The 26194-nt window shown below is 49.1% G+C and overlaps 1 protein-coding gene and 1 pseudogene across 3 annotated transcripts in view; one reads left to right on the top strand and one right to left on the bottom strand.

Annotated features, from left to right (window-relative positions):
• Nucleotides 1–10878: 10878 nt before the first annotated feature.
• The window catches only part of Znf217 (zinc finger protein 217), a 31162-nt gene continuing 15846 nt past the window's right edge, over nucleotides 10879–26194 (bottom strand). The window contains exons 2-7 of one of the 3 annotated variants that reach the window (XM_045157296.1): nucleotides 24562–24760; nucleotides 23035–24467; nucleotides 19682–19798; nucleotides 17291–18790; nucleotides 15134–15269; nucleotides 10879–11190 (exon numbers count right to left, since the gene is read on the bottom strand). In XM_045157296.1, coding sequence (XP_045013231.1) covers nucleotides 15157–15269; nucleotides 17291–18790; nucleotides 19682–19798; nucleotides 23035–24430 — 3126 coding nt within the window. In that variant the 5' untranslated portion in view covers nucleotides 24431–24467; nucleotides 24562–24760 and the 3' untranslated portion in view covers nucleotides 10879–11190; nucleotides 15134–15156. Of the gene's footprint in view, nucleotides 11191–15133; nucleotides 15270–17290; nucleotides 18791–19681; nucleotides 19799–23034; nucleotides 24761–26194 lie in introns of all 3 variants that reach the window. The other 2 variants (XM_045157295.1, XM_045157297.1) reach the window with 2 other exon arrangements.
• Nucleotides 14539–14713, top strand: LOC123463008 (annotated as a pseudogene).

The following is a 26194-nucleotide window of genomic DNA, read 5'->3' on the forward strand; positions in this document are numbered from 1 at the left end:
TTTTAAAAAAACATTTTAAGGCTGGAGAGATGGCTTAGCAGTTAAGCGCTTGCCTGTGAAGCCTAGGGACCAGGGTTCGAGGCTCAATTCCCCAGGATCCACGTAAGCCAGATGCACAAGGTGGTACATGCATCTGGAGTTCGTTTGCAGTGGCAGGAGGCCCTGGCATGCCCACTCTCTATTTGCTTCTTTCTCTACCACTCTCAAATAAGTAATAAAGTAAGAATAAACAAAAAACATTTGAAAAAATACACTTCTCTCAAATGTCATCCAGCCCACAACCCACACCATCACCATCTGCTTTACAACCAATTCTGTCACATGCTCACACCAGCGTCACTCACAAAATGCCCACCTGTCACAAAACCCACAGATGCTGCTTCCTCTGTAACCTCTCCCGGGCGCTGGTAAATGCAGTGGAAACTGGCGGTGTGACTCAGGTGTCCCCCATTCACTCAGGTGTTCTGAATGCAAGGTTCCCAGCTGATGGCGATTTGGGAATTAATGCCTCCTGGAGGCGGTGTATTGTTGGGGGCAGGTTTGTGGGTGATATAGCCAGTGTCCCCTTGGCACACTCTCCTATTGCTGTTGTCCACCTGCTATTGCCCAGAAGGTGATGTCCACCCTCTGTTCATGCCATCATTTCCCCTGCCATCATGGAGCTTCCCCTCAAGTCTATAAGACAAAAATGAACCTTTTTTTTTTTTTAATACAAACTCTGACCAGTGGTAGCCTGTACATTACATGAATGGATCTCAAGCTGGGAGTTTACTCAGGACAGCACTATTTGCCTAGCATGCAAAAAGTACATAAATGAAATAAGATGAGGGACTGAAGAGACAGCTCAGCCACTGAAGGACACTCATTTGCAAAGCCTGCTGGCCCGGGTTCAATTCCCCACCACCCTCAAAGAGCTGGACACAAAAAGTGATGCAAGTGTTTGTCGGGCATTCCTTTGCCTCCACAGGCAGCCCTGCCACATACCCAACAACAGTTAAAAACAAGGCAGGCGTGGTGGTGCACACCTTTAATCCCAACACTTGGGAGGCAGAGGTAGAAGGATCGTCATGAGTTTGAGGCCACCCTGAGACCACACAGTAAATTCCAAGTCAGTTTGGACTAGAGTGAGACCCTCCCTCAAAAAACCAAAATGTAGGGCTGGAGAGATGACTTGGCAGTTAAGGCGGTTGCCTGCAAAGCCAAAGGACCCTGGTTCGATTCCCCAGGACCCATGTAAGCCAGATGCAAAGGTGGTGCATGCATCTTGAACCTCGTTTGCATTAGATAGAGGCCTTGGTATGCCCATTCTCTCTGTCTCCTCTCTCTCTCTCTGCCTTTTTCTCTCTCAAATAAACAAAATCACCCAGGTGGTCCACCCTTGAAGACCTGCCCCAAATACTGAAGTTGAATAGCAAAGCTGGAAACAAGGGAATGGAAAATGGGGGGCAAATGCACGAGGAGGGTCAAGGTCGCCATCAGCTGCATAATGAACTGGGGGCCAGGCTGAACTACCCTAGAGACTCTGTCTCAAAAATTTATACAAGTAATCACTTCACACAGACATCGTGGCTCATGCCTATAAACGCTGAAGCAGAAGGGTTACCACGAATGTACAGCCAGCCTGGGTTACAGAATGGGACCACCTCAAAAACTAAAGTCAGAAAAGTTGGACTGGAAGGATGGCTTAGCGGTTAAGCCACTTGCCTGCAAAGCCTAAGGACCCAGGTTCGATTCCCCAGGACCCACGTAAGCCAGATGCACACAGTGTCACATGCATCTGGAGTTTGTTTGCAGTGGTTAAAGGCCCTGGCGTGCCCATTCTCTACCCCTCCCCTCAAATAAAGAAAAATTGTGAGAGAACAGAGAGAGGTGAAAAGCTCAATACACTGGGCTTTAAGTCTTGGAACTAACACTCTGTGTTAGCTAACACTATTACATTTTTGGAGGAATGGTGTGTCTGAAAATGAATCTTAGCAGGAAAGGGGTTTGTTGATACATCCACTGGTTCATTACCATCAATACTGCAGGTGACTGTCCTGAAGAGTTTATCCAGTAGCCCAGAAGCTTCTTCAAGGCCCTAACACTGGCCCCACCCATGGAACCCTGACACAGCAGGTCTGGGGTAGTCTGATAATCTGGGGTGCCAACGATTTCTCAGTGAGGATGATTTTGCTGTTCTGGGGTGCTCATTCATAAACCATTGCTACAATCAAACCACCACAGAAGGGAATGTAAAAGCTTCCTCCTGTAATCATGTTAGTGACCTGGCATGGTCTAGTCACAGTCCTTAGGAACCCATGTATTCAGAAAACCGTACAAATTGTGAAAGTCAGGAGTGGCGGCACACACCTTTAATCCCAGAGCTCAGGAATCTCCGTGAGTTCAAGTCCAGCCTGGGACTACAGAGTAAATCCTATGTCAACCTGGGATTAAGTGAGACCCTGCCTCAAAAGCAAATTAAAACATACAAAAAGCAACAGCAACCACAGAATGTGATTTGTCAGCAGTAACATAACCCAATGAGGTGTGTGCCCCACACAGCCTTAAAAATGTGTGGACAGCTGGAGATGGCTCAGTGCTGAACAAGCTCATGATCGGGAGTCCCAACCCCAGCCTCGAGACCAAAGGCCAGGAGAGTGTGTCCTCCCTCTCATCTGCACTTCCTACCTGGGACCACCGGACATGAGTGCCAACGGTGGTGAACATCAAGAATATATACGGAAAAAGAAAAATAAGAATATATACAGGCTGCCAAGGCCCTTGGTTTCCCACCAGGAATAGATGGTAAGACCCTATTGCTGAAGACTCTACATACTTGGGCTGCAAGGCCACTGAGAAATCCTGCTTGATCTGAGCTGATAACCTCCTCCATGTAGACCAGCTGACAGAAAGCTGAAAGAAGCCATTCTGCATGCAGTTCAATGGGAAAAAGAGAAATCACCAATGAAGATACTCATCAGTGGAAACTGCAAGCCATATAATTGGCCGGCCAGGCCAAATGAGCCAACGGATGCAATAGTGGCACGTCTGTTATGGGGGAAACCAACTGCCCTCTAATTGGACTGGAGGCCCACTCCATGGGAAGGGAATACATCTCTGATACTGAAAACTTAAAACAGGGGTAGTCATGAGCCCTAGGGGTGTAACGTCTGCTGTCGTGTGGTCAAATGTATATACTATGCTTATCAAACTTCCCAGTAAGCACTTCTGTTAATGTTCATACCATTACATTAATGTTACTTTCACTTTTGGTTGAGAATCTTCTCTTTTCAGATGGCAGTGACCTTGGGACAACTCAGAAGGTATCATGGTGATGGAAAGAAATTACCACAGTGCTCAGTACTGCAATATCTGTAACCACACCTTCCAAGGCTCAGGGTCTAATGCAGAAGAGGTGGTGGAAAGAATGTAAGAGCCAAAGGAAGGGGAGGACTCCTTACAACATGCTCCTCCAGACACAAAATGACCTGTATATCCATGACCTCACAGTGCCTGACACTACCTGCATAAGACCATCATAAGAGGAAGAAAATATCAAGACATCAAAAGTAAAAGAGAGACTGATTGAGATGGGGAGGGGGTATGATGGAGAATGGAGTTTCAAAGGTGTAAGTGGGGAGAGGGATGGTATTACCATGGGGTATTTTTTATAATCATGGAAGTTGTTAATAAAAAAAACAAAGTTTCAGAAAATAAAAGAGTAAATACTTAAAATATATATATATATGCATATATATATATATGGGCTCAAAACCAGAATGAGAGCAGGAAAGAGAAGAAATAAGGAGATGGCAGGCGTGGTGGTCCACGTGCAGGAGGATCACGAGGGGTTCAAGGCCAGCCTGGACCTAGAGCACCTTAATCCCAGCACTCAAGAGCAGAGGCAGGAGGATCACCATGAGCTCAAGGCCACCCTGAGACTACATTGTGAATTCCAGATCAGCCTGGGCTAGAGTGAGACCCTACCTCGAAAACCAAAAGTGAAATGAGAGAGGAGTTCCCTGACATGTTAGGGTGGTGACAGAACATTGGGGTACAGGGCGGCTTGGAGGATTAGGGAGTAGGGCCAGCAGGAAGGACATTACACAAAGGACAACATGAATCAATTTCATAGAAAGCTTCATTCTGACTAGCATTCTACAAGATAAAACCAACAAAGGGGGAGGGGAGGAATGTCTGGACAGAAGGTGGAAAAAGCTTATATTCTGCCAGGTGTGGTGGCACACACCTTTAATCCCAGCACTCAAGAAGCAGAGGTAGGAGAATTGCTGTGAGTTCAAGGTCACTTGAGACTACATAGTAAATTCCAGGTCATCCTGGGCTTAGACCCTACCTCAAAAAAAAAAAAAAAATTGTAATTAAAAAAAAAAGTAGCAGCAGCTTAACCTTAAAACCGAATCCTGACTGGTAAATCCCAGGCCTAGAATTAAGTTGGCCCCTCATAGTGAGCTGTTTGCCAGGGAGACCCATGAGGTCCCAAAAACAATGTAGGCCGTTGCCAAACACTTGATTACCTGCCAGAGCTAAAACGTAAGACCCGACTGCTGAAGACAGCAGAGACAGCAGAGGCTTCGGGCACAGGAATGCCACAGCGGAACAGAAATGGAAACTAGCTCCCTCTTGCTTAGCCCTCATGGTGCTGGAGAAGCCCTGTGGGAGCCACTAGGGGACAACAGTCACCAGCAGCATGAATAAGCGGGGGACCCTGCAGACTATGAAATCGACCAGCCAGACAAGAAGTACGTAGTTGTCCAAACAGCCTCTGTGGGTAACCAACTGCTCTGATTGTACTTGAGACCCACTCAGAGGGAGAGAACTCATATCTGGTACTGGAAACCAAGTCAGAATCCATGGTCAGGAAACTCAGACATCAGAGAGAAGCCCTCACAGCCCTCTGTAGAAAAGTGAGCTCAAACACACACACACACACACACACACACACACATCCCTCAAAGAACTTTGCATACCCCCTTTTAACCCAAGCTGCCCTCACTGTCATTTGGAGAACCTGCTTTATTTTACAGATGGCAGAGAAAATGGAGAACTGAGATCCATCAATAAGACAAGAAGATAGCTGACTGCCCACCAGATGTGCCACCTCTACCACATCTGCCAGGGCCCAGGAGAAATTATAGAACAAGTGGCGACATGAATACTGCTCTTACTGCTAGCCTGACAACCAGCCCCAGGGTGATTGTGACAGACACAGTGATCAATCAAAACCTATGAAAACAGAAATACAGAGGCCACAGAGAACTCAACACTATGTCAGACTGCCAAGAGGCCTGCCATGGCTCAGGTAACATGGTGGAAGGGAGTGGAAAGATTGTTAAGAGCCACAGAGTGGGTGGAAGTACTCTGAGGCACAAGCCGCCCCATACACACTACCCCACAGACTGCAGCCTTCATGACTCCACAATGAATACCATAACCCCACCAAGGAGGGTCCCCAGGGTATAAGGAGCTGGGGCAAGGGGATAAGAGTATAGAATCTGCTATCATTTATATAATTTTTTTAAGGTAGGGGGCCAGAGAGATAGCAGTTACCTATGAAGCCTAAGAACCCAGGCTTGATTCCCCAGTCCTCACATAAGCCAGATGCACATGGTGATGCAAGTGTATGAAGTTCGTTTGCAGCGGTTGGAAGCCCTGGTATGCCCATTCTCTCTTCCTCTCTTCTTACTCATTCTGCTTGCAAATAAAAATACAAAAAAAAAAAAAAAAAAAGCCAGGCATGACTACATATGCTTGCAAGGTCAGTCCCAGTGGAGGGCAGAGACCAGGGACAGACAGGAGGATCGATGGAACTTGCTGGTCAGCCAGACTACTTGAACAGTGGTGTGAGCTCCAGGCTCAGAGAAGAGTCTGCGCCTCAAGGAAGAGTGAGAGGACACCTGCTCTAGCCTCTGTGAACACACACCAAAGCATTTCCATTTTCTACAAGAAAAATGGTAACTCAAGCAACCAGGTGCAGTATGCGCCAACCTCCCAAGTCAATTCTCCCACCATTTACCTAGAAAAGAACCCAGGCTCACTGGGTCTGCTCAGCCCAGAGGGGAGAAGTCACTCAGCGTGGCCGAACAAACCCTGGGCTGGCTGAAGGAGCTCCCACTGGTCACACAAGAGACCCAGACATCAGCGGTAACCACAGTTGCATAAGTTCCAGTGTCAACTTGATCTGTTTAGAAATCCAGACATTCCTCTTGAGTGGGTCTCTGAGGTTGCTTTCAGGAAGGGTTAACTGAAGAAGTCCTTCCCCAAAGTGGACAGCCCCTCTAGGGAGGGGCTCCTTTATCTAAAGAAAAGAATCCCTCCCTCCCCAGGCTGCTGGCTGCCTTCCAGCGTGGACTGAAGACCAGCAGGGCTCCACGCCTTCACTGCCAGACAGGCACTGCTGAGGCATCCAGCCTCCTGAACTGAGCAGCTACCAGGCTCCTTGACTCTTGGGCCTGCAGACTGCTTTCGTTGGGCTCTCATAAACTTAATCCAATAAATTCCCTTTTAATACAATTCATTCTGTCGCTTCTGTTCCTCTACAGAATACACACATCAACATGGAAGGATGAGCCCCTCAGGTCATGTAACATGCCCATTCCTAGAGAATCATTCGCTGGTCTTGAAGCTCTTAATGAGGCCAGGGTGAGGGAGGGGCGTCAAGAGCATTTAGTCTTGTTGTAGGTGATGGAATTCCATGAGAGGGTAACCAGTTTGGAGGCACTTCCTGTTGAGGAGTCCCGTTTTGTTTGTGTAACCTAAGGCGGCTCGGAACTCTAGCCGAAGCACTACCAAAGAGACCTGCAGCACCACAGTGCAAGGTGGTCTTTACGTATTTCCTAAACAGAAGTACCATGCAATAGTGCACGTTTATGTGGTCTAGGCTGATCTCCAACTCCTTCTGCAGCTATAGATGAAGATGACCTTGAACTTCTGATCCTCCTGAGTACTAGGATGACCAAGAGGCACCACCATACTCTTTATGCAATGCTGGGGCTCAAACTCAGGTTTTTGTTCATGCTACAAAAGCACTCTAGGGCTGGAGAGATTGCTTAGTGGTTATAGCACTTGCCAGCAAAGCTGAAGGACCCAAGTTTGATTCCCCAGTACCATGTAAATCCAGATGCACAAGGTAGCACATGCATCTGTGAAGTTTGTTTTCAGTGGCTAGAGGCCCTGGTGTGCCCATTCTATTGCCCTCTTGCTTTTTCTCTCAAAATTTTTATTTTTTGAGGTAGGGTCTCACTCTAGCTCAGGCTGACCTGGAATTCACTCTAACTCTCAGGGTGGCCTTGAACTCATGGCAATCCTCCTACCTCTGCCTCCCAAGTGCTAGGATTAAAGGTGTGTACCACCACACCCAGCTTCTCAAATTTAAAGAGAAAAGAACATGGGGGCTGGAGAGATGGCTTAGTGGTTAAGGCACTTGCCCATGAAGCTTAAGGACCCAGGTTCAATTCTCCAGGTCCCACTTAAGCCAGATGCACAAGGTGGTACATGTATCTGGAGCTTGTCTGCAGTAACTAGAGGCCCTGGCATGCCCATTCTCTCTTTCTGTCTCAAAAAATAAAAAAATAAAATAAAATAATCTTAGGGCTGGAGAGATGGCTTAGCAGTTAAGCGCTTGCCTGTCAATCCTAAGGACCCTGGTTCAAGGCTTGATTCCCCAAGACACACGTTAGCCAGATGCACAAAGGGGTGCATGCATCTGGAGCTCGTTTGCAGTGGATGGAGGCCCCGGCACACCCATTCTGTCTGTCCCTCTGAAATAAATAAATTTTTTTTTTAAAAAAAGAACTCTACCTCCTGAACTATATATCCAGCACAATGGAATCTTACAAAACAACCAACTACCTTTTCAACAGTCCCAAAGTTAATCCATGACCACTAAAACCCTAAGGGGAAAGGTGAGGGGCAACATCATCTCTTACCGCGGCTCACATCCCCACAGGCTGAAAAGGAGGTAATTAAGACAGACATCGCCCTTGTCCCTGCAAAACTAAACTCAAACCTATGCGAAACTTCCAAGATTGACTAAGCAGGTCTCCAGGACATGGGTCACAGAAATTAGATAAATTAAGCTGGGCATGGTGGCACACATCTTTAATCCCAGCACTCGGGAGGCAGAGGTAGGATTGCCATGAATTCGAGGCCAGCCTGAGACAACATAGTGAATTCCAGGTCAGCCTCAACTAGACTTAGACCCTATCTCAAAACCCCCCACCCCGAAAAAAAACTGGGTAAATTAAAACAAAAATACAGAGTAAGGCTATGACAGCTTCTTGGGAACAACCCAGTTTCTTCACCAATAAATACAGCATTACATCAAGGGTGCTGTGGAGGGAGTGGTTGTGCTCAGCAGGTAAGAAACCAACCAGCTGCAGAACTGGCTCCAGTCGAGACTCTGTTGTTTCATTTTTTTCAAGGTAGGGTCTCAACTCTAGCCCAGACTGACCTGGAATTCACTATGGAGTCTCAGGATGGCCTCAAATTCATGACAATCCTACCTGTCTCCTAAATGCTGGGATTAAAAGTATGTGCCATCAAGCCTGGCTGAGCCTTCTGTTTACTTTTTCTGAAACAAGGTAGTCTCACTCTAGTCTAGGCTACCTGGAACTCATTCTGTAGCCCAGGATGGTCTCCAACTCCTGGTGATCCATCCTCCTACCTCTGCCTCCTGAGTGCTGTGATCAAAGAGGTGTGCGGCCACACCCAGCTCTGTAAGACATTTCTGAGGCAGACAGGAACTAGGTGAACTGGCCAGAGGTTGGTGAGAATGGCTTCTTATGCAGGGAAGCGAGACCCCAAGTCCCCGGTCCCTGTCTGTTCAATACACTAAGGTGGTTTAGGGACATAGTACTCCAGGGAGAAGCTGGGTGTGACAGCCATGTCAGAAATTGGGGGCGGGGGGAACAGAGTTCCAGGCCAGCCCAGACTACTTACTGAGACCCTGCCTCCAAATATAAATGATTAATTGAGTGGGCCTGGAGAACAGCAAAAAGAGCTGATAGGAACATGGGGATTTGTTACACTAACCGGTTACTTTGTAAGCTTTTTAAAGTTGAGTTTGTAGAATTTTTTTAAAAAGTTTAAAGAAAAAAAAATCAAGCACACAATAAAAGACCAGAAAGCCAGGATTGCAAAACACCAAATCTATATTTACATCCACAGATAATAACATAACTTTAAGCAGAATTATATCATAAATAAAACAAGTAATGTCTACTGTTTGACAACTTACCAACAATTAAAATAAATCAAACTGGAATGAAATAAATACATAAACAAAAATCCAACGAATTGTACCTCTATTATATGTACTGTTGTCTTAAAGGAAAAAACATACAAAACCAGTAGTTCCCAATAGTTAATACTGATGGACCAAAAAAATAAAACATGTTTTGAAGTACAAAGGGCTGTTTAGAAAAAAAAAAAAAAAACTGGTATGTTTATGCATTCAGAAATGTAGTTGGAGATCTGAAAGCCCCTAAAGATTTCAGCATAACATACTGACTTGTTTTCAAATAGATTTGGTGATTTTTTTTAATACAGGTTTAAATACAGGTCCCTCTCATCACACCCCATAGATTCGCATTCTAGTGAGCAAGCTTCCAGAACACTTGCTGGGTGTAAGCAAAGACTGAGTCAATCATCTTGCAAATGTGTTCATCTTCAAAAATAGGCTATGAAAGTGCAAAACTATGGAAACAAAGTCTCGATTATGTACATATGGCTCAGCTTGTGGGAAGACAGCAGGTCCTAGTGTCCACTTCCCGGAACAAAGCACTTCCTGCACTGCCAGCAGACAGCTCCCGAGGACCCTCGTGTTGCATAATGAAAAGGGGGGATCAGGACTCTGAGCACTTCGCCCTTGGTCCACAGAGAGGGGCGGGGCAAGAAAACTGAGCAGTGCAAATTTATTTTTGAAACAGTTTCTTAGTAAAATATTTTGGGTTGTCTAAACCCATGAACTGCTGAATAAACTCAGACATTAAAGGAACACAAGTTTAAAATACTTATAACCACCTGGTGGCTGTCCTCCCTAAAACCCAAACTGCATGTGCCCTGTGAAAATGCCACAGCTCCGAAACAACCAAAATTGGGAAGACAACTGAACTGAGGTCCACAAACAGCCCTGTTCCTTCCGCCCACCTCGGGGAGGCTCAGCCGGCAGCTCCTTATTCAGACTCAACGTGTCTACAGTTAACTTCCTCCAGCGTGCCCCACACTTCAGCAAATGCCAGACACACCAAGATTCCAAATGCAACCTAAAATGCCCCAAACCTTTGATTTCCTTTAAAGTTGTCTCCAGTATTTTTACCTCACACTTGTAAATTTGGCATTCTTATAGACTAATTTAGGCAACACCCCAAGAAACTGACTTTCCCAACAGAAACGGCAAATCGGTGGGAGACAGAGACACCCGCAGGCAGCCGCGCTCGTCGCTGCGTTGGCTGCCCCACAGAGGCAAGGCTTGGCCGTAGGCACACTCGCTCGAAAGCCCTGCACGCCAGCCGCAGCGAAGGGCGCCGGGGCTCCAGGCGACGTGGGCCGTGTCTTCCGGTGCCAGTGCCGCTACACTAAGAAGGCCAGGCGCAGCGGCCGACTCAAGGTCCACAGCACATCTTCACAAAGGCCAACATCCCGTGAACTGGTTTATGAAGACCAACAGCAGGCTGAGGGGTTCTGCACAGCATGGGTCACGGGGTGCGCTTAAAACATACGTTCTAAATGAAAGCATGAAAAGCAGAAACTGCTCCAAGCACTGAGCCCCATCAGGGAAAAGGAATGCACAGTATTTCAACAGGCAGGCTTAGGCGCAGGTACATACGCACGGAGGTTACCTGAGGTGAAGCAGCCAGACTCTCCCCGCCCACCCGCCCCAAACAGTTCCTTTCAGCAGCGCTCAAGTATGCAAAAAACTCATTTGGTCAATTCTAAAAATATATATATATTATTCAGGGACAAAATAGAGATTTCCAGTCCCCATTTGTATACAGCCCAACTGTTGCAAGTAGTTTTTATTGCTATTTGGTACAAAAGTTAACAGAACAACTTTACAAAAGTGTAGTGTTCCTCACATGGACTATGGACAGTACAATCACAGCTTGCTTCAGTAGCTTTCACTAGTTGCTTTCTCAGAAGATGAACTCAAGTTTCATGTCATGGAGAGTATGTATTTATATCCAGCAAGATCTAGGAGGAAAAGAAAAGTTTAAAGAGCTATTAAGTTTAATTTAAAAATTAACAGTTTAGCCGGGCGTGGTGGTACACGCCTTTAATCCCCAGTACTCAGGAAGCAGAGGTAGGAAGATTGCCGTGAGTTCAAGGCCAGCCTGAGATTACACAGTGAATTCCAGGTCAGCCTGGGCTACAGTAGATCCTTTCTTGAATAAAGCAATAATACTTTAAAAACAAAGTGTACTGCACAAATTAACAGAACTAGCGGGGCCCAGAAACACAGGCTTCCATGTACACTGTAGTACTGAGAACCTGGCAAGCACAGCGCCCCCTATCAGAAACTGTGGCGTTGAAACCAGAAACAGAGGTGCGCTCCTGTAATTCCAGCACTAAGGTAGAGGAAAGAGGATGGAAACATTCAAAACCAGCCTAGGCTACACAATGAGCTCTTCGGGGGGTGGGGAGCTGAAATAACGTGGCTAGAGAACTGGCTCAGTGGCACACTTGCATACCCTTGTCTCAATCCCCACCTCTGGATCCAGGCGTGGTAGCAGACCCTTTAATCCCATGACTCAGGAGGCAGAGCTCAAAGGATTACTGTGAGTTCCAGGCCATCCCGGGACTACAGAATGCAGAATGTCAGCCTGGGCCAGAGTGAGAATTTGCCTCAAAAAAAAAAACTAAAAATCCTTCCTGCAGAGCGTTACATAAGCAGTATGGACTGAACTAGAACTGAGCGTAATTCAGATGAGCTCCCTCCGTGAAAACGGTGTGTGCTCAGGATTCAGGGTCCCGTAAACTTAGGCGTTCTGAATGCCAGGTCCCCAGCTGGTGGCAATTTGGAAACTGGATCCTCCTGGAGGTGATGTATTGTTGGCCGTGGGCTTTTGAGTGTTATAGCCAGCTTCCCCTTGTCAGTGTTTGGCACACTATCTTGTTTTCTGCTCATGCCACATTTTCCCCTGCCATCACGGAGCTTCCCCAAGTCTATAGGCCAACTTCAACCCTCTCCTCCCACCAGCTGCTCTCGGTCAGGTGTTCCCTGCAGCAGCGTGAAGCTGACCGCAGCCCAGGTGGGCTTCAGCCCCCATCTGGCTCATGTGGAGGAAGCTGCAGACAACCAGTAGGTGCTGAGCAAAGTGGTCCTGTGGTAAGAAGATGGGATGAAAGAGATGGATCACGTGCAGAAGAAACATAAAAAAGGGCATGTTTCCAGTTCCTAGCAGCCACTTGACGGAAATGACTGGTGAACTGGTCCCCGTGGAGCATCAGCAAAAGGCTGTGCTGCAGGATGTTCCCGTGGCAGCAAGAAGCCCGGTGCTGAGAGGCAGACTGGCCATCAGTGGGCTGTGCATGGCCGCGGATGGTGCTTCTTTGACTCCTACCTTCAGCCTCCGAAGGCATCACTAACGGGGCAGGTGTAACCTCAGTACTGCAGTAATGCACTCCTCACTCAAGTCACTACAAGGGGCAACTTCATCCTTGTGTATCATGAAAATACTAACCTTTTCACCCAAGTCCTGGTGCCTGGCTCATAGGACTAGAGTGGCCTAAACGAGCTACCTCTAGTTCAGGAGCCCGGTTCTTGTCATGCAACTGCACTGTTCAGAGTCCTGGGTGTTGGCTCTTATGAAGATGTCCTGGTCACTGACCCACTGTGAAGTCTAAGCTGACAGGCCTACACTGCTGAGCCTTCGGAACACTCCAGAGCTCCTCCACTGCTCAGTTACACTTCTGACATGTGAGACACAAGTCAACACATCTCTGCTTGTTTTTGGCCCAATTCCCCCCCTCTGGAGACATAGACTGGAAAAGGCTATGAATAAACTCAAACTAGAAGGCTAAGCACAGGTTTAGATTTGTACAAACCCAGTTCCAAAGCCAAGCTCCATGTCACAGGTGGGCAGAAGAGGAACTCTGGCACACCCACACGCAAAGCCTCGGGTCTCTGCACGTGGCAGTGAGCGCCTCCCAGCCCTAAGTCACTGCGTCAGTTTTCAGCTCTGCACGCCCTGTGGTCACCCACGGTCACAAGGACATACCCACTTTTCTGCTGCAGCAGGGAAGCAGCCATGACAGTAAACACAGGAGCATGACTGAATCTCACTGAAACCTTCACAGGCCAGGAGGAGTGGTGAACATCTTTAATCCCAGTACTTGGGGGGGCGGAGGTTGGAGGGTTCCTGTGAATGTGAGGCAAGCCTGAGACTACAGAGTTCCAGGATAGCCTAGGCTAAAGTGCGACCCTACCTAGGAGAGGGGGATTCTCTTCAAAAGATCAAAAGGCCAGTTCAGGGCTGGAGAGATGGCTTAGCAGTTAAGCGCTTGCCTGTGAAGCCTAAGGACCCCGGTTCGAGGCTCGGTTCCCCAGGTCCCACGTTAGCCAGATGCACAAGGGGGCGCACGCGTCTGGAGTTCCTTTGCAGTGGCTGGAGGTCCCGGCGCGCCCATTCTCTCTCTCTCCCTCTGTGTCTTTCTCTCTGTGTCTGTCGCTCTCAAATAAATTAATTAAAAATTAAAAAAAAAATTGTTGTTTAAAAGGCCAGTTCAAAGAGCTGGGCATGGTGACACACGCCTTTAATCCCAGCACTTGGGAAGCAGAGGTAGGAGGATCACTGTGAGACTACATAGTGAATTCCAGGTCAGCCTGGGCCACAGTGAAACCTTATCTTGAAAAACCAAAAAGACCAGTTCAAGCTGGGAGTGGTGGTGCACACCTTTAATCCCAGTATTCAGCAGAGGTAGGAGAACTGCACTGAGTTAAGGCCAGCCTGAGACTACACAGTGAATTCCAGGTCAGCCTGGGAGAGAATGAGACCCCACCACAATAAAAAGTAAATAAGAAATAAAGGCCAGTTCACTCACTGGTTCAAGGTAAATGCTCACTAAGTACTATAAGCCATTATGATTGACTAATACCACCACTAATATAAAGACCATGAAGTACTCTTAACTTTTTTAATGTGTTCAAGCCGGGTATGGTGGCTCATGCCTTTAATCCCAGCACTCAGGAGGCAGAGGTAGGAAGATCGCCATGAGTTGGAGGCCAGTCTGAGACTACATAGTGAATTCCGGGTCAACCTGAGCCACACCTGAGACCCTACCTCAAAAAAAAGGGGGGGGAGGGGCTCAGAGGCTGGAGACAGCTTAACAGTTAAGGCATTTGCCTGAAAAGCCTAAGGACCCGGGTTCATTTCCCCAGTACCTATGTAAATACAGATGCACAAAGTGACACATGCATCTGAAGTTCACTTGTGGCCCTGGCACACCCATTCTCATTCTAATTCATATTCTCTCTCCTTTTGCAAACAAATAAATAAATAAAAATTTAAGGGTTAATTATTTTGAAAGAATTCCTTTTTGATCACTTCTCAGCCTTTTGGCTATGATCAAGGGCAGTATCTGTTCTTATCAGTATAATAATTTCTTTTTTTTCTTTTTGAGTTTTTGTTGTTGTTTTAGCTTTCTTGAGGTAGGGTCTCATCTAGCCCAGACTGACCTGGAATTCACTATGCAGTGCCAGGCTGGCCTCAAACTCACGGCAACCCTCCTACTTCTGCCTCCCAGGTGGCTGGGATTAAAGGCATGCACCACACCTGGCTTGACAACTTGAATATATGAACATAATACAATTTGGTCATATTCCCATCAAGTTATAGATACTCTTAGGTTCCCTCCCCCCACCCATTCCACTGAGGGCCCTCCTCAGAGGCAAGGTGATCAGTAATCACGTGGGGTCATGAATGTGGCAGTTTGTCTGTGATAGGACTATGTCTAAGAATACACCTTCCCACCACCCTGGGTAGGCAGCTCTTGCATTTTTTTCTGCCCTCTAGAACTTTGAATTTCAAAGCGCCTTAAAAAACAAAAAGAGTAAAACTGAATTATTTTGCATTTCACTGAAAAGGCTAAATGGTAAGTAAAACCAATACATGATATTTAACTAAAACACGCTCACCTCTTTCCCTCAAAAACAGGAATTCAAGTTTTTTTGTCATTTGGTCGATAATGGGCATTTCCAATAAAATTCTCATAGTTTCTCTTTTGTAGCATGCTGTTAGGTAAGTGTTGGTAGGACACAGGCCTCTTCCCTGCTTAAAGAGAAAGGTAAAAGGTCATCAGCGTAAAGTTCAAGCACTAGCTTGGTGGGCACACAGATTCCCAACACTAGACATGTCATTGTGTCTGCAAAGTTCCTGTGAAAGATTTTTGACAACATTCATTAGAATCTTGTTTTGTTTTTCGTTTGTTTTTATTTTATTTTATTTTTTGGTTTTTCGAGGTCAGGTTTTGCTGTAGCCCAGATTCACCTGGAATGCCCTCTGCACTGTCAGGCTGGCTGTGAACTCACGGCACTCCTCTCACTTGTGCCTCGGGAGTGCTACGAGTCAAGGCGTGGGCCACCCCACCTGGCTTAGCACAGAATCTTAAGTAACTCAAAATATCTACCTTCCAGGTTTGCCATTAGTTAAGAATTAAAAAGTCAAGCTCTGAGCGATGGATCACATCTGTAATCCCAGAACACAGGAAGCTGAGGCAAGGGGACCACCATGTGCATGTGCTTACAGCCAGCATGGGCAACAGTGAAACCCACCCTCCCCCGCCAACTCTTCCTTTTGTTTTGTTTATTTATTTTGGTTTTTTGAGGTAGGGTCTCACTCTAGCCCAGGCTGACCTGGAATTCAGTCTGTATTCTCAGGGTGGCCTCGAACTCATGGTGATCCCCCTACCTCTGCTTCCCAAGTGCTGGGAGTAAAAGCATTCACCACCACACCAGGCATAAAAAGAACTTTATTTATTCATTTGAGAGAGAGAGAGAAAGAGGCAGAGAGAGAATGGTCATGCCAGGGCCTCCAGCCACTACAAACAAACTCCAGACACACGCACCCCCTTGTGCATCTGGCTGACGTGGGCCTGAGGAATTGAACTGGCATCCTTTGGCTTTACAGGTAAATACCTTAATAACTGCTAAACCGTCTCACCAGCTGGAGACCCCCCACTCTTTTATTTTTTTTTAACTTCTTGTTTTTTATTTATTTATTTGACAGCGACAGAGACAGAAAGAGGCAGATAGATGAGAGAATGGGCACGCCAAGGCCTCTAGCCACTGCAAAGGACCTCCAGATGCATGTGCCCCTTGTGCATCTGGCTAACGTGGGTCCTGGGGAATGGAGCCTTGAACTGGGGTTCTTAGGCTAAACCGCTAAGCCATCTCTCTAGCCTGCAAAGCCAAAAGACTTCGGTTCAGTTCCCCAGTACCCAAATAAGCCAGATGCGCAAGGTGGCACATCCATCTGCAGTTCATTCGCAGTGACTGGAACCCCTGGTGTGCCCATTCTCTCTGTCTCTCTCAAATAAATAAATAGTTTTTAAAAAAAAATCAGAAAGCTACAAGAAAATTCTAACAGAGTTAAGCACGCTTAACATGAACCAAACTGCATACTAGAGTAAAGGGTGGGAAAACGGTTGTGTGTGCCAAGGTCCTGTGTGCCTGGATGTGCCAGACAAAACGATGAAATAACCACAGTGCTGCCGCAGAAGTCAGCGTGCCCGGCTGGGGCAGAAGAGCAACATCGAGCCCTGCTCAGGATGCTCTGCGAGCAGCTCCCACTCCCTCTGCTCTGATATGCAGGGGGCCCTTCTGCCCACACTCCCACAAGCAGAAGCCCCTGGCATGGATGCAACTCTTCCAGGTCCAGCATATGGGGGAAGGGAGACCTGCAAGAAAGAGCTGCAACGCGTGGCAGGCCAAGATGACTGCATGCAAAGGAGCTATCAGAAGGGAGTAAGCTACTAGGCCTATCTGAGTTGCTTTGAGCTTCAAGGGTGGAAGCAATCTCCCTGTGTGGCCCACACTGGCCTTTCAGCTACCTTCCTGCCTTAGCCTCCCTAGGTGTTGGGGTTACAGGCATGGGCCACCCCACCCAGCTGGCACCAGCAACGAAAGGACACCATTAGGCCAGGCGTTCATGATCACACAGACTTAATTCTGGAGAATTAAGCTTTACAGAACCAGAACCCAATGCCGCATCAGACATGCAAGAATGTGCCTGAGCCCCTTGTGCCCCACTGTTAACGAATTATCACCGACACAGAGAGATCCCCGTTGCAGTACCTTCTAGCGCCGGGCTGGGTGCCAGGTGCCCCGCGGCTCCACAGGCATACAGGGGCCCAGAGTTGCTGTAAGGCTTCTGAATGGCCAGTACACTTGGTGACTCAACCTCGCCCGAGCTCAGGAACCTGGCTTTGGTGGGCAGCACCGGGGCCGGGCACACACACTCCTGTGGCAACAGTGAGGCGATGCTCCTGACCACGTGGTACTTGGGAAGCTCGTAACTCCGTCTGCCATTGGGCCCCGGGTGCTCGGCTTCCAGGGCAACCACACTGGACTTGAGTCTTTTCGGAAGTGGCTCGCCCAACTCGGCTGCGGCAGTATTGGTGCTCCGATGACAGAAATAGTCTCGCCCTTGAGGTGCCCATGGGGCATCACCCTTCGGGGGGTACTCGATGGAACCGTTCTCACTACTGCTGCCTAGAGGGGACTGAGAAGGGGTGGCTGGCAGGGATTTCAACTTCAGCTCAGGTCTTTTCGTCTTATCCACAGCAGGAGAAACACTGGTCTTAGGTAACAGCTCAGGCTGCTGCGACCTGGTGGCTCCCGGGCCCCCAGCACTGGGCTGCAGCCTGTGAGATTTTAGGTTACTTGGGGCTAAAGTGCTGGAGTCTGGCCCTGAAGTAGGGGTCACTCTGCCATGCCCCGAGGGGCCCTGTCGCACCTTCTCGGCTGGCAGGGACTTGGGCTGCGCTGGGCAGACAGGCTTGGCCTTGGGCTTGTGCAGACTGGACAGTGGAAGCACATCCTTCCCCAGTAAGGCGGGAGGGCACCCCGTGCGTCTACTCCTCAGCACAGATTTACTCCTGCAATTCTTACGCATGTCCGGGTTGTACTTGTGCTCCAGCCTCTGGTGCATCATCAGAACTTCCGGGTAAAAGGTCTTGAAGGAACAGAAGGGGCAGGTGATACTAGGGATGACAGTCTTGCTCAGAGAGATGGCAGGGCAGGCGTGGAGGGCCCCCAGGGACAAATTCAGGGGTCTGTCCTGGTAGTCCGCCACAGGCTTGTACTTGCCGTCGGTCACAGTCTCCCGCAGGGCCCCATTCCCCTCTGGCTCATGAGCAGGGCCAGTGGTCTGAGACTCGCCCGCTGGTTTCCTTTTCCGCATATCCAGGTAAGTGGGGGCGGGACTTCTGCTCACTTTCTCAGCACCATTGTCAGCGGCACCTTTATGGGAATCCTGAGTAGCCCTGTGTGCTGGTGAGAGGATGGCGCTGCCCAGAGCACTTGGAAACAGAGCCGGTGTCTCCTTGGGCTGCTTGGCAGGTGGACCGCCTTTAACATCTTTGGCGCCATCTAATAGTCTCTTTAAATTTTTGGTCTGGTCACAGTCAGCACTCGGCAGTGCCTCTCCGGTCTCCTGGGTTTTGCCTTCGCTCTTGACTTCGGCAGCATTGTCAGCCACCTGCCTGTCCTTGTGGTGTCTCTCCAGGTGATACCTCAGAGAGGTCTTCTGGGCGGCGGCATAGTCACAGAATTCACATTTGTATGGTTTCTCACCTAGAATGGAAAATGCCACAGTCACTACCCCAGCTAATTAAGACAGTCAAAGTAGAACCTTGGGAATCTGACAATGTGGCCTTCTTTCTATCTACCCATCTTCATGTATAGCACTTATATTTGAACTGCAATGTCTAACAGTCAAGGTTCGATTCCCCAGTACCCATGTAAAGCCAGATGCACAGTGATGCATGCATCTGGAGTTCATCTGCAGTGGCTACAGGCCCTGATGCACCCATATTCTCATATTCTCTTTCTCTGCTTGCAAATAAATAAAATTGAAAAAAAAAGTCATTATTTTGCCAGTTGTGGTGGTGCACGCCTTTAATCCCAGAACTCAGGAGATAGAGGTAGGAGGACTGCCATGAGTTCGAGGCCACCCTGAGAATACATAGTGAATTCCAAGTCAGCCTGGGCTAGAGTGAAATCCTACCTCTAAAATCCAGAGTTAATAGTGTCACTTTTAACTCATTTAATCTTCACTACAGCCCCATGGAAATGATTATCACACTATCCCAGCTAACAAAACAGGTCATGGAGAGGCTTGGTTGCATGTGCTAGCCTTCACAGCAGGGAAGAGGAGGCGATGCACTGCTACAGCTCCTACTGCCTACGCTCTGCCACAGGGACACAGACGTAGGTATGTACGTACACACACAAGCTCCTGTCTCCCTAACTCGTGAAGCTAATGACAACAGAGGGAACGTGGCATGAACAAACATCAGCGGTCGGAATGAGAGGAGAGGTGGGACATGTCAGCCATGGGCAGTTCTCAGGGTTGCAGCGAGCAGAGCGGAAGGGCAGCTACCACATCCAGCTCACTCACTCTTGAAGCAGACAGCCACATGCCATTTTTTTCATTAACACATGCTTTAAGCCCAAGTCCCTTACCTGTGTGCGTTCTGAGGTGAATGTTGAGGTAATAATTTGAACGGAAAAACTTGCCACAGTAACTACACTCTCGCGAGGATGTGAGCTGCTTCATTTTTCCTCCATCATCATTTTTCTCTTAAAGCAGAAACAGAAATGTCTGTGTGAGAAGACAAGTTAGAACACGCCGAGTCAGGCATGGCGCCTGAACACTCTTCATCTGCACATCTTGGGAAACCATGGAAGAAGTTTATCTAGTGCTGGGGTAGAAGTTTCAAAAGGCTACAAACACACACATACAAAAAAAAAAAAGGGGGGGGGAGGAGAAGGAAGAGGAGGAGGAAAAGATAAATATTCTGCCGGTCATGGTGGCACACACCTTTAATCCCAGCACTTGGGAGGCAGGGTAGGAGGACTGCCGTGAGTTCGAGCCCACCCTGAGACTATAGAGTGAATTCCATCCAGGTCAGTCAGTGCTAGAGCGAGACCATACCTCGAAAAAACAAAGAAAGGCTAGAAACACACCAGATAAACACGACGTATTTCAGGTCTTACACCATGTGCATTCTGGTTTCTGGGGCCAGCACAGTGCCCAGGAAATGATGAACCAAAAGAGCAATTTTTGTCACTGTCCTCCCGGGAGGCCAATACCAACTATCCTTGCAAACCACCTGCAGAAAACAGCTCACCAAAGATTAAGCAAGTGACCAGCAGAGGGCAGCAGGCACAAGAGCAAATGACCTGGTGCAGGACAAGCACCCCTAGAAATGTTCCAGATACTTGGCATTTTGGGAAAAGCAAAGGTATGGCCAAAGCAGTTTCGCATGCCAGCTACATCTGACCAGGCAAAATCTGCCCCCAAAGGCAAGGTGAAAGACTGATGGTCAATCTTTGTAGTAGAAGCAGGGATTCAAATACGGGCTCTAATTAAAAACCCATGATGTTTTGCGCGCGCGCGCACACACGCACGCACACACACAGGTCAACCAAAGACTGCTCCTGGGAGAATGTGTTAGCTCCAGGTACTCCCTTTCACAGCTCATGACCATATCAAAAATCTGGTCATCTCTTAAAATTTAGAATAATTAGGGGCTAGGTCTTCAAGGCTAAATGCACTTATTTGCAAAGTGTTTTTAACCAGTTCAATTCTTCAACACCATGAAAAACCAGGCACAAAAGCGACACAGTGGGGCATAGTGGCCCACTCCTTCAACCCCAGCTCTTGGGAGGCACAGAGAGGAGGATCGCTGAATGTGAGGCCAGCCTGAGACGACACAGTGAATTCCAGGTCAGCCTGGGCCACAGCGATGCCCTACCTCAAAAAATAAGAGCACCTGAAGAAAGCAGGGTGCTGGTGCAGTCGACTTGGAACCAGGAAGCCACACAGTAAACTCACAAAAATCAACTTCCTACAGAGGGACACAAGCTTGCTTTCCTAGCCATGCCCAATAGCTGGGTTTTAGGGTGCAGTCCAGTGTCTCCTCTCTTCCTGCAAAGGCGTGGGCATCTGTGTCCGCTGCATCCCGAGTCAAGAAATGCCTTTACTTGAAGTACCGGATGTCACACATCTAGCTGCTGTCTTCTAGCCACCACTGGACTTTCACAGGGAGAGCGAACTGTTGCTGACAGTATCCTTGGGAGGTGCAGGACGGGGCCCACAAACAGAAACCAGCAGAGAAAAGGCTACATGATGTGCCTATCTACAACCCGTGGGCAGAACCAGAACCACAGCATGACAAGACTATACAGCACTCCTGGAGGACCAGCCCGAGGCTTCTACAGCACTAATGGCTAATCAGTCACTTGCCCAGGGCCAGTGGGGAGTACGGACAGCGCTGACACAAACGAACAATGTAGGCTTGTGTCCAAAGGCTTTGTGTGAGGTCACTGCTGCGATGCCACAGACACCATGATGGGAACAGAAGACTGGGAGCGCGCTGAGAGGCTTCCTGCCCCAGGAAACTCAGCTTATTAAATATCTGATATCAAACCAGTCACATGACCAGATAAAAACCTGGATAATGGCTCAAGTGCACAGCAAGTGACAAGCCTGCCTGTCACTGTCCATGGTCTTACGAAGACTTCTAACACACAGTCAAGTCACAAGAAAGAAAGATGAGAAGGAGTTAAATTCTAAGCAAGGAAATGTCTCTCAGACCCATGCATGCCTTCTGCATTTCCCTTTGCACACATGCACCTCTGAGGCGTTTTAAACTGCTGAAGAGTTTGCATAGCAGCCATGCAGGCCCTTCTGTTCCCAAGGTGGAAGCAGCTGGAAGCAGGCTTCCAGGACAGAGTGATGGTCAAAACACACCAAACGATCCCCAGGAGCGCTGGCTTAGCCAGAAACCCTTCCAGGCCCTCCCGGGACCATGAGGAACCTCACCTTGAACAAATGTGTGAAAATTGAACCATGGTGGCACACACCTTTAATGCCAGCACTCAGGAGGAGAGGTAGGAGGCTCAGAGTGAGTTCAGGGCCAGCCCTAAACTACATGATGACCTGGGCTAGAGTGAGATCCCGACCTGGGGGGAGCCTGGCACGGCAGTGACCGCCCTTAATCCCAGCACTGGGAGGCAGAGGTAGGAGGATCGCTGAGTTCATAGCCAGACTAAGACTACATAGTGAATTCCAAGTCAGCATGGACTAGAGTGGGACCCTAAATGAGGGGAGGGGGGAAAGAGACCTGGACCTTAGCAGTTATGATTTTACAGATACTAGAGAAGTTGAGGTGAAGGCTACTGTCTCTCCATCTTGATGCCATGGATACCCTCTGCTGGGGGAGTGTCCTGTGCCAGCATCCACGGCCTCTACCCATGAGCACACGTAACCTCACACAGGTCAGGTTAGGTAGGTGAATGTCTTCTGACACTGCCAGATGTTCACTGGGGACAAAACTTATTTGAAGCTGGGTGTGGTGGAAGACACCTTTAACCCAGCACTCAGGAGGCAAAGGTAAGATCTCTGTGAATTTGAGACCATCCCAGGGCTACAGCATGAATTTCAAGTCAGCCTAGGCTAGAGTGAAGCCGGGAGTGGTGGCGCACACCTGTAATCAATCCCAGCACTTGGGGGACAGAGATAGGAGGATCGCTGTGAGCTTGAGGCCCTACATAGTGAATTCCAGGTCAGCCTGGGCTAGAGCAAGACCCTACCTTGGGGGTAGAGAGGGAACATTTTTGAGATCTTTTTCTGAACAAGAAACCTGGACAGAGTTTTAATTCAACCTCTTATTACAGAAATAAAAAGGAAGTAGGAAGCCTGACATGTGCCCTGACTGACTGCTGAAGGGTGTACCACAAGGGAAGGGCAGGGATTCACACTCAGCCCCTAGCCTCTCTGCACGGCTGCCTGGGGTAAGCAGGAGACTCACCCAAATGAAGCCCTTCGGAGAGCCCGTCCTCAGACCCATCTTCGGAGCCCCCTTCTCGTTCCACAGCCCCACCGTCGTCCAGAGTGGCAGCAAGGTCTGGCGAGCACGTGCCAGGCTGCCGCCCGTCCACAGACACAGTGGGCGAGGTGGCGTCGGCCCTGCGCTCCTTCTTGTGCACCCGAGAGTGCAGAACCAGCTGGTGGTAGGTCCTGAAGGCCTTGCCACACTCAGAGCAGTGTGTGGGCTTCTCCTTGCTGGTGGGCAACTTGGAGTCAGCATCTGAGGAAGGCACTTCGCCGTTGGCATGTCTGGACTTTTCTTTGTCTTGTGAGAGGCCTGGACAACTGTTCCTGTTTGTTTTGGATTTTCCAGAGCCTTCAGACTTACTCCCGGTCCAGATTTCTCCCAGCTCCTCTTTCTCCGAACACGAATCATCGTTGTCCGTGCTCCCTTCTTGGCCCGACTCCTTCACCTCTTCTTGGGCAATGGCCACTTTGCCTTTGGTAGCCAACTGCCAGGCCTGGTAGGTGGTGAACGGGTCGAGCTGAGGTATGCAGGTGACGGGCTTCCGGGTGGCCTCGGGGCGCGACTTGGGCCTCAAGTTCAGAAACTGCAGCAGCTCCTCCCTGGGGGACAGGGCGGGCGCCGCATCCTGCGGGGCGTGCGGGCGCGCGGCGTCCTTGGCGTGCGCCTTGCTGTGCTCCATGAGGCTCTCCTTGTTGGGGAAGAGGAAGCCGCACACCATGCAGATCTTGTAGGGCGAGGCGACGCCGGCCGCGCGCGCCTGCACCACCTCGTTGATGGTGGCGGGGCTCTCGGGGCCCGGCGGCAGCTTGCTGCGGGTGCCCGCCTTGCCGTTGTGCGCGCGCATGTGGTTCTTGAGGAACCACGGCTCCTTGAACCTCCGCCCGCAGCGGCCGCAGCCGTAGGTGAACGAGTCCTTGTGCCGCTTCATGTGCAGCTCCACGTCGAAGGGGCCCCGGAACGTCTGCCCGCACACCTCGCAGCTGAAGCCCTCGCCGTCGCCCTCGCTCTCGCCCTCGCCCTGGCCTTGGCCGCAGGGCCGCTCGGCGGGCGGCCCGGGCTCGCTCCTGTCGAGCGGGCTCAGGTACTGCGCCTCCACCCGCAGCACGGCCGGCTCGCAGAGCGTGGGCCGGTGCTGCAGCAGCACGTGCTGGTTGAGCTCCTCCGAGTGCGTGAAGGTCTGCTGGCAAAACATGCAGTCCAGCGGGATGCAGCCGTCCAGCTGCAGGACGCTCTTCTCCTGCGCGGCACGACATGGCACGGACGCTGTCCCCTTGACGACCATGGCGTCATCCATCTCCACCTGCGAGCCCAGAGCCCCGCCGATGACCTCCGGCCCGTCCATGTACACGAGGAGGGACTGAGTCGGCATGTTTCCGGTCTTTTTAGGGTCACCCTTACTGGGTCCCCTGGAGAATTTAAGATGGAATAAGGTCACTTGTAAGATTTGTCACACACACGCCTCTGGCAGCCCTGGACTTCAAAACGTGAGCAAGTATTTACCAGCAAGTGCAGTGGGAAGTGGATGTTCCTCAGGACCTCCGTGCAAGCTCAGCAGACGGTCCACAAGCAAGGCGTGCAGCCGGCCCGCGCCCTGAGTCACACGGGAATCCGCACGGAGCTCCCAGCTCTCCGGGCCTCCATTGGGCAGCGGCTGCACAGCAGGAAGTCGTGGCGGTGTGGAGACCAGGGATTTCAAAACCTGGAGGGACAGAGAGACCGGGTGAGCAGGGTGGGCAAGGCTAGAGGAGACAGAGGCTGTTAGGGTGAGTCACCGTCTTTTCCTTGTGGCCAAGGGACCAAATTCAACTGCTTCACCTCTAACCAACCCATAATGCATCCAGTTACACGTTTGCTAATTAAGTCATCAGCATATTCCCCAGAGAGCCAGCAGCCTCAGTAAGTGAGGAGTGCAGTTCCAACCAGCCAAGAAACTGAGAATATGGTGCTTCAGTGAGACCTAAGGGTCGGCTGCAGACAAGACATGGTAGTAGCCTCAGGCCTGTGATCCCAACATCCGTGAGTCAGGGGAAATCATGTGTAACAGCCCATCCTGGGCTACAAGTGAGTTCAAGGCCAGCATGTCTACACACGGTGACACAACCTCAGAAAAAAATAGAAGTAAATAAATGGCATTTAGCTAGGAAACAAATTCAAATGTATATGTTCTACTTACTGTTTACTATTTTATGGGCACACCAGGGCCTCTTGTCATTACAAACTAACATTAGATGCTTGCGCCACTTTTTATATCTGGCTTTACAAGGCTATTGGGTATTGAACCCAGGCCTCATGCTTTACAAGCCAATGCCTTTAATTGCTGAGCCATCTCCCCAGCTCCTGAATACATTTTAAAGTGTCGCTAAAAAGCAGCACATCCTATATACAACTTCCAAAAATCTGAAGACTACAAAAGAGTTATGAAAAGATTAGACAACTTCAGGTCTACATTAGAAGATAGTGCACTTAAGACTGTTCCCACCCCAAATATGTGCACAAGAAGCAAATACTAAAATGCCCAAGGATTACAATGAAGCTAAAAACGTTAAGCACAGGCTGCAGAGATGCCTCAGTGGTTAAGGCACTTGCCCGCAAAGCAAAGGATCTAGGTTCAACTCACCAGGACTCACAAGGTAGTGCATGTGTCTGGAGTTCATTTGCAGCAGCTGGAGACCCTGGCATGACCATTCTCTGGCCCCCCTCAAATAAATAAATAATATTTTTAAAAATAGGGTAAGGTAGGTTATGCACACCTTTAACAGCACTTGGGAAACAGGGGTAGGAGGATTGTTGTGACTTCAAGACCAGCCTTAAACTATGCATTGCAGGTCAGTCCAGGCTACAGTGAGACCTATCTCGAAAATAAAAACAAAATTTAAAAAATTGTAAGAACAAACACAAGACAGAGGAAGGAGCCTTTCTTCCCATCCACAGAACACCTCAGGATGGCTGCTTGCACTGGCAACTTGGATGTACTGGGTTACTGGATGTTGCAAACGTCAGTCCTCTCTCCAAATCTGTTTGTTCCTAACAACTTTTGCCTGCAGTAGGGAGCCTCCCTAGGCCACTCACTTGTTACTCTGCGTGCACACGTGTGCACACAACCCCTCCACACACCTTGCCCATGAGGCTCACT

The sequence above is a fragment of the Jaculus jaculus genome, chromosome 8 (assembly GCF_020740685.1).
Source record: "Jaculus jaculus isolate mJacJac1 chromosome 8, mJacJac1.mat.Y.cur, whole genome shotgun sequence".
In the NCBI taxonomy this organism is placed as follows: Eukaryota; Metazoa; Chordata; class Mammalia; order Rodentia; family Dipodidae; genus Jaculus; species Jaculus jaculus.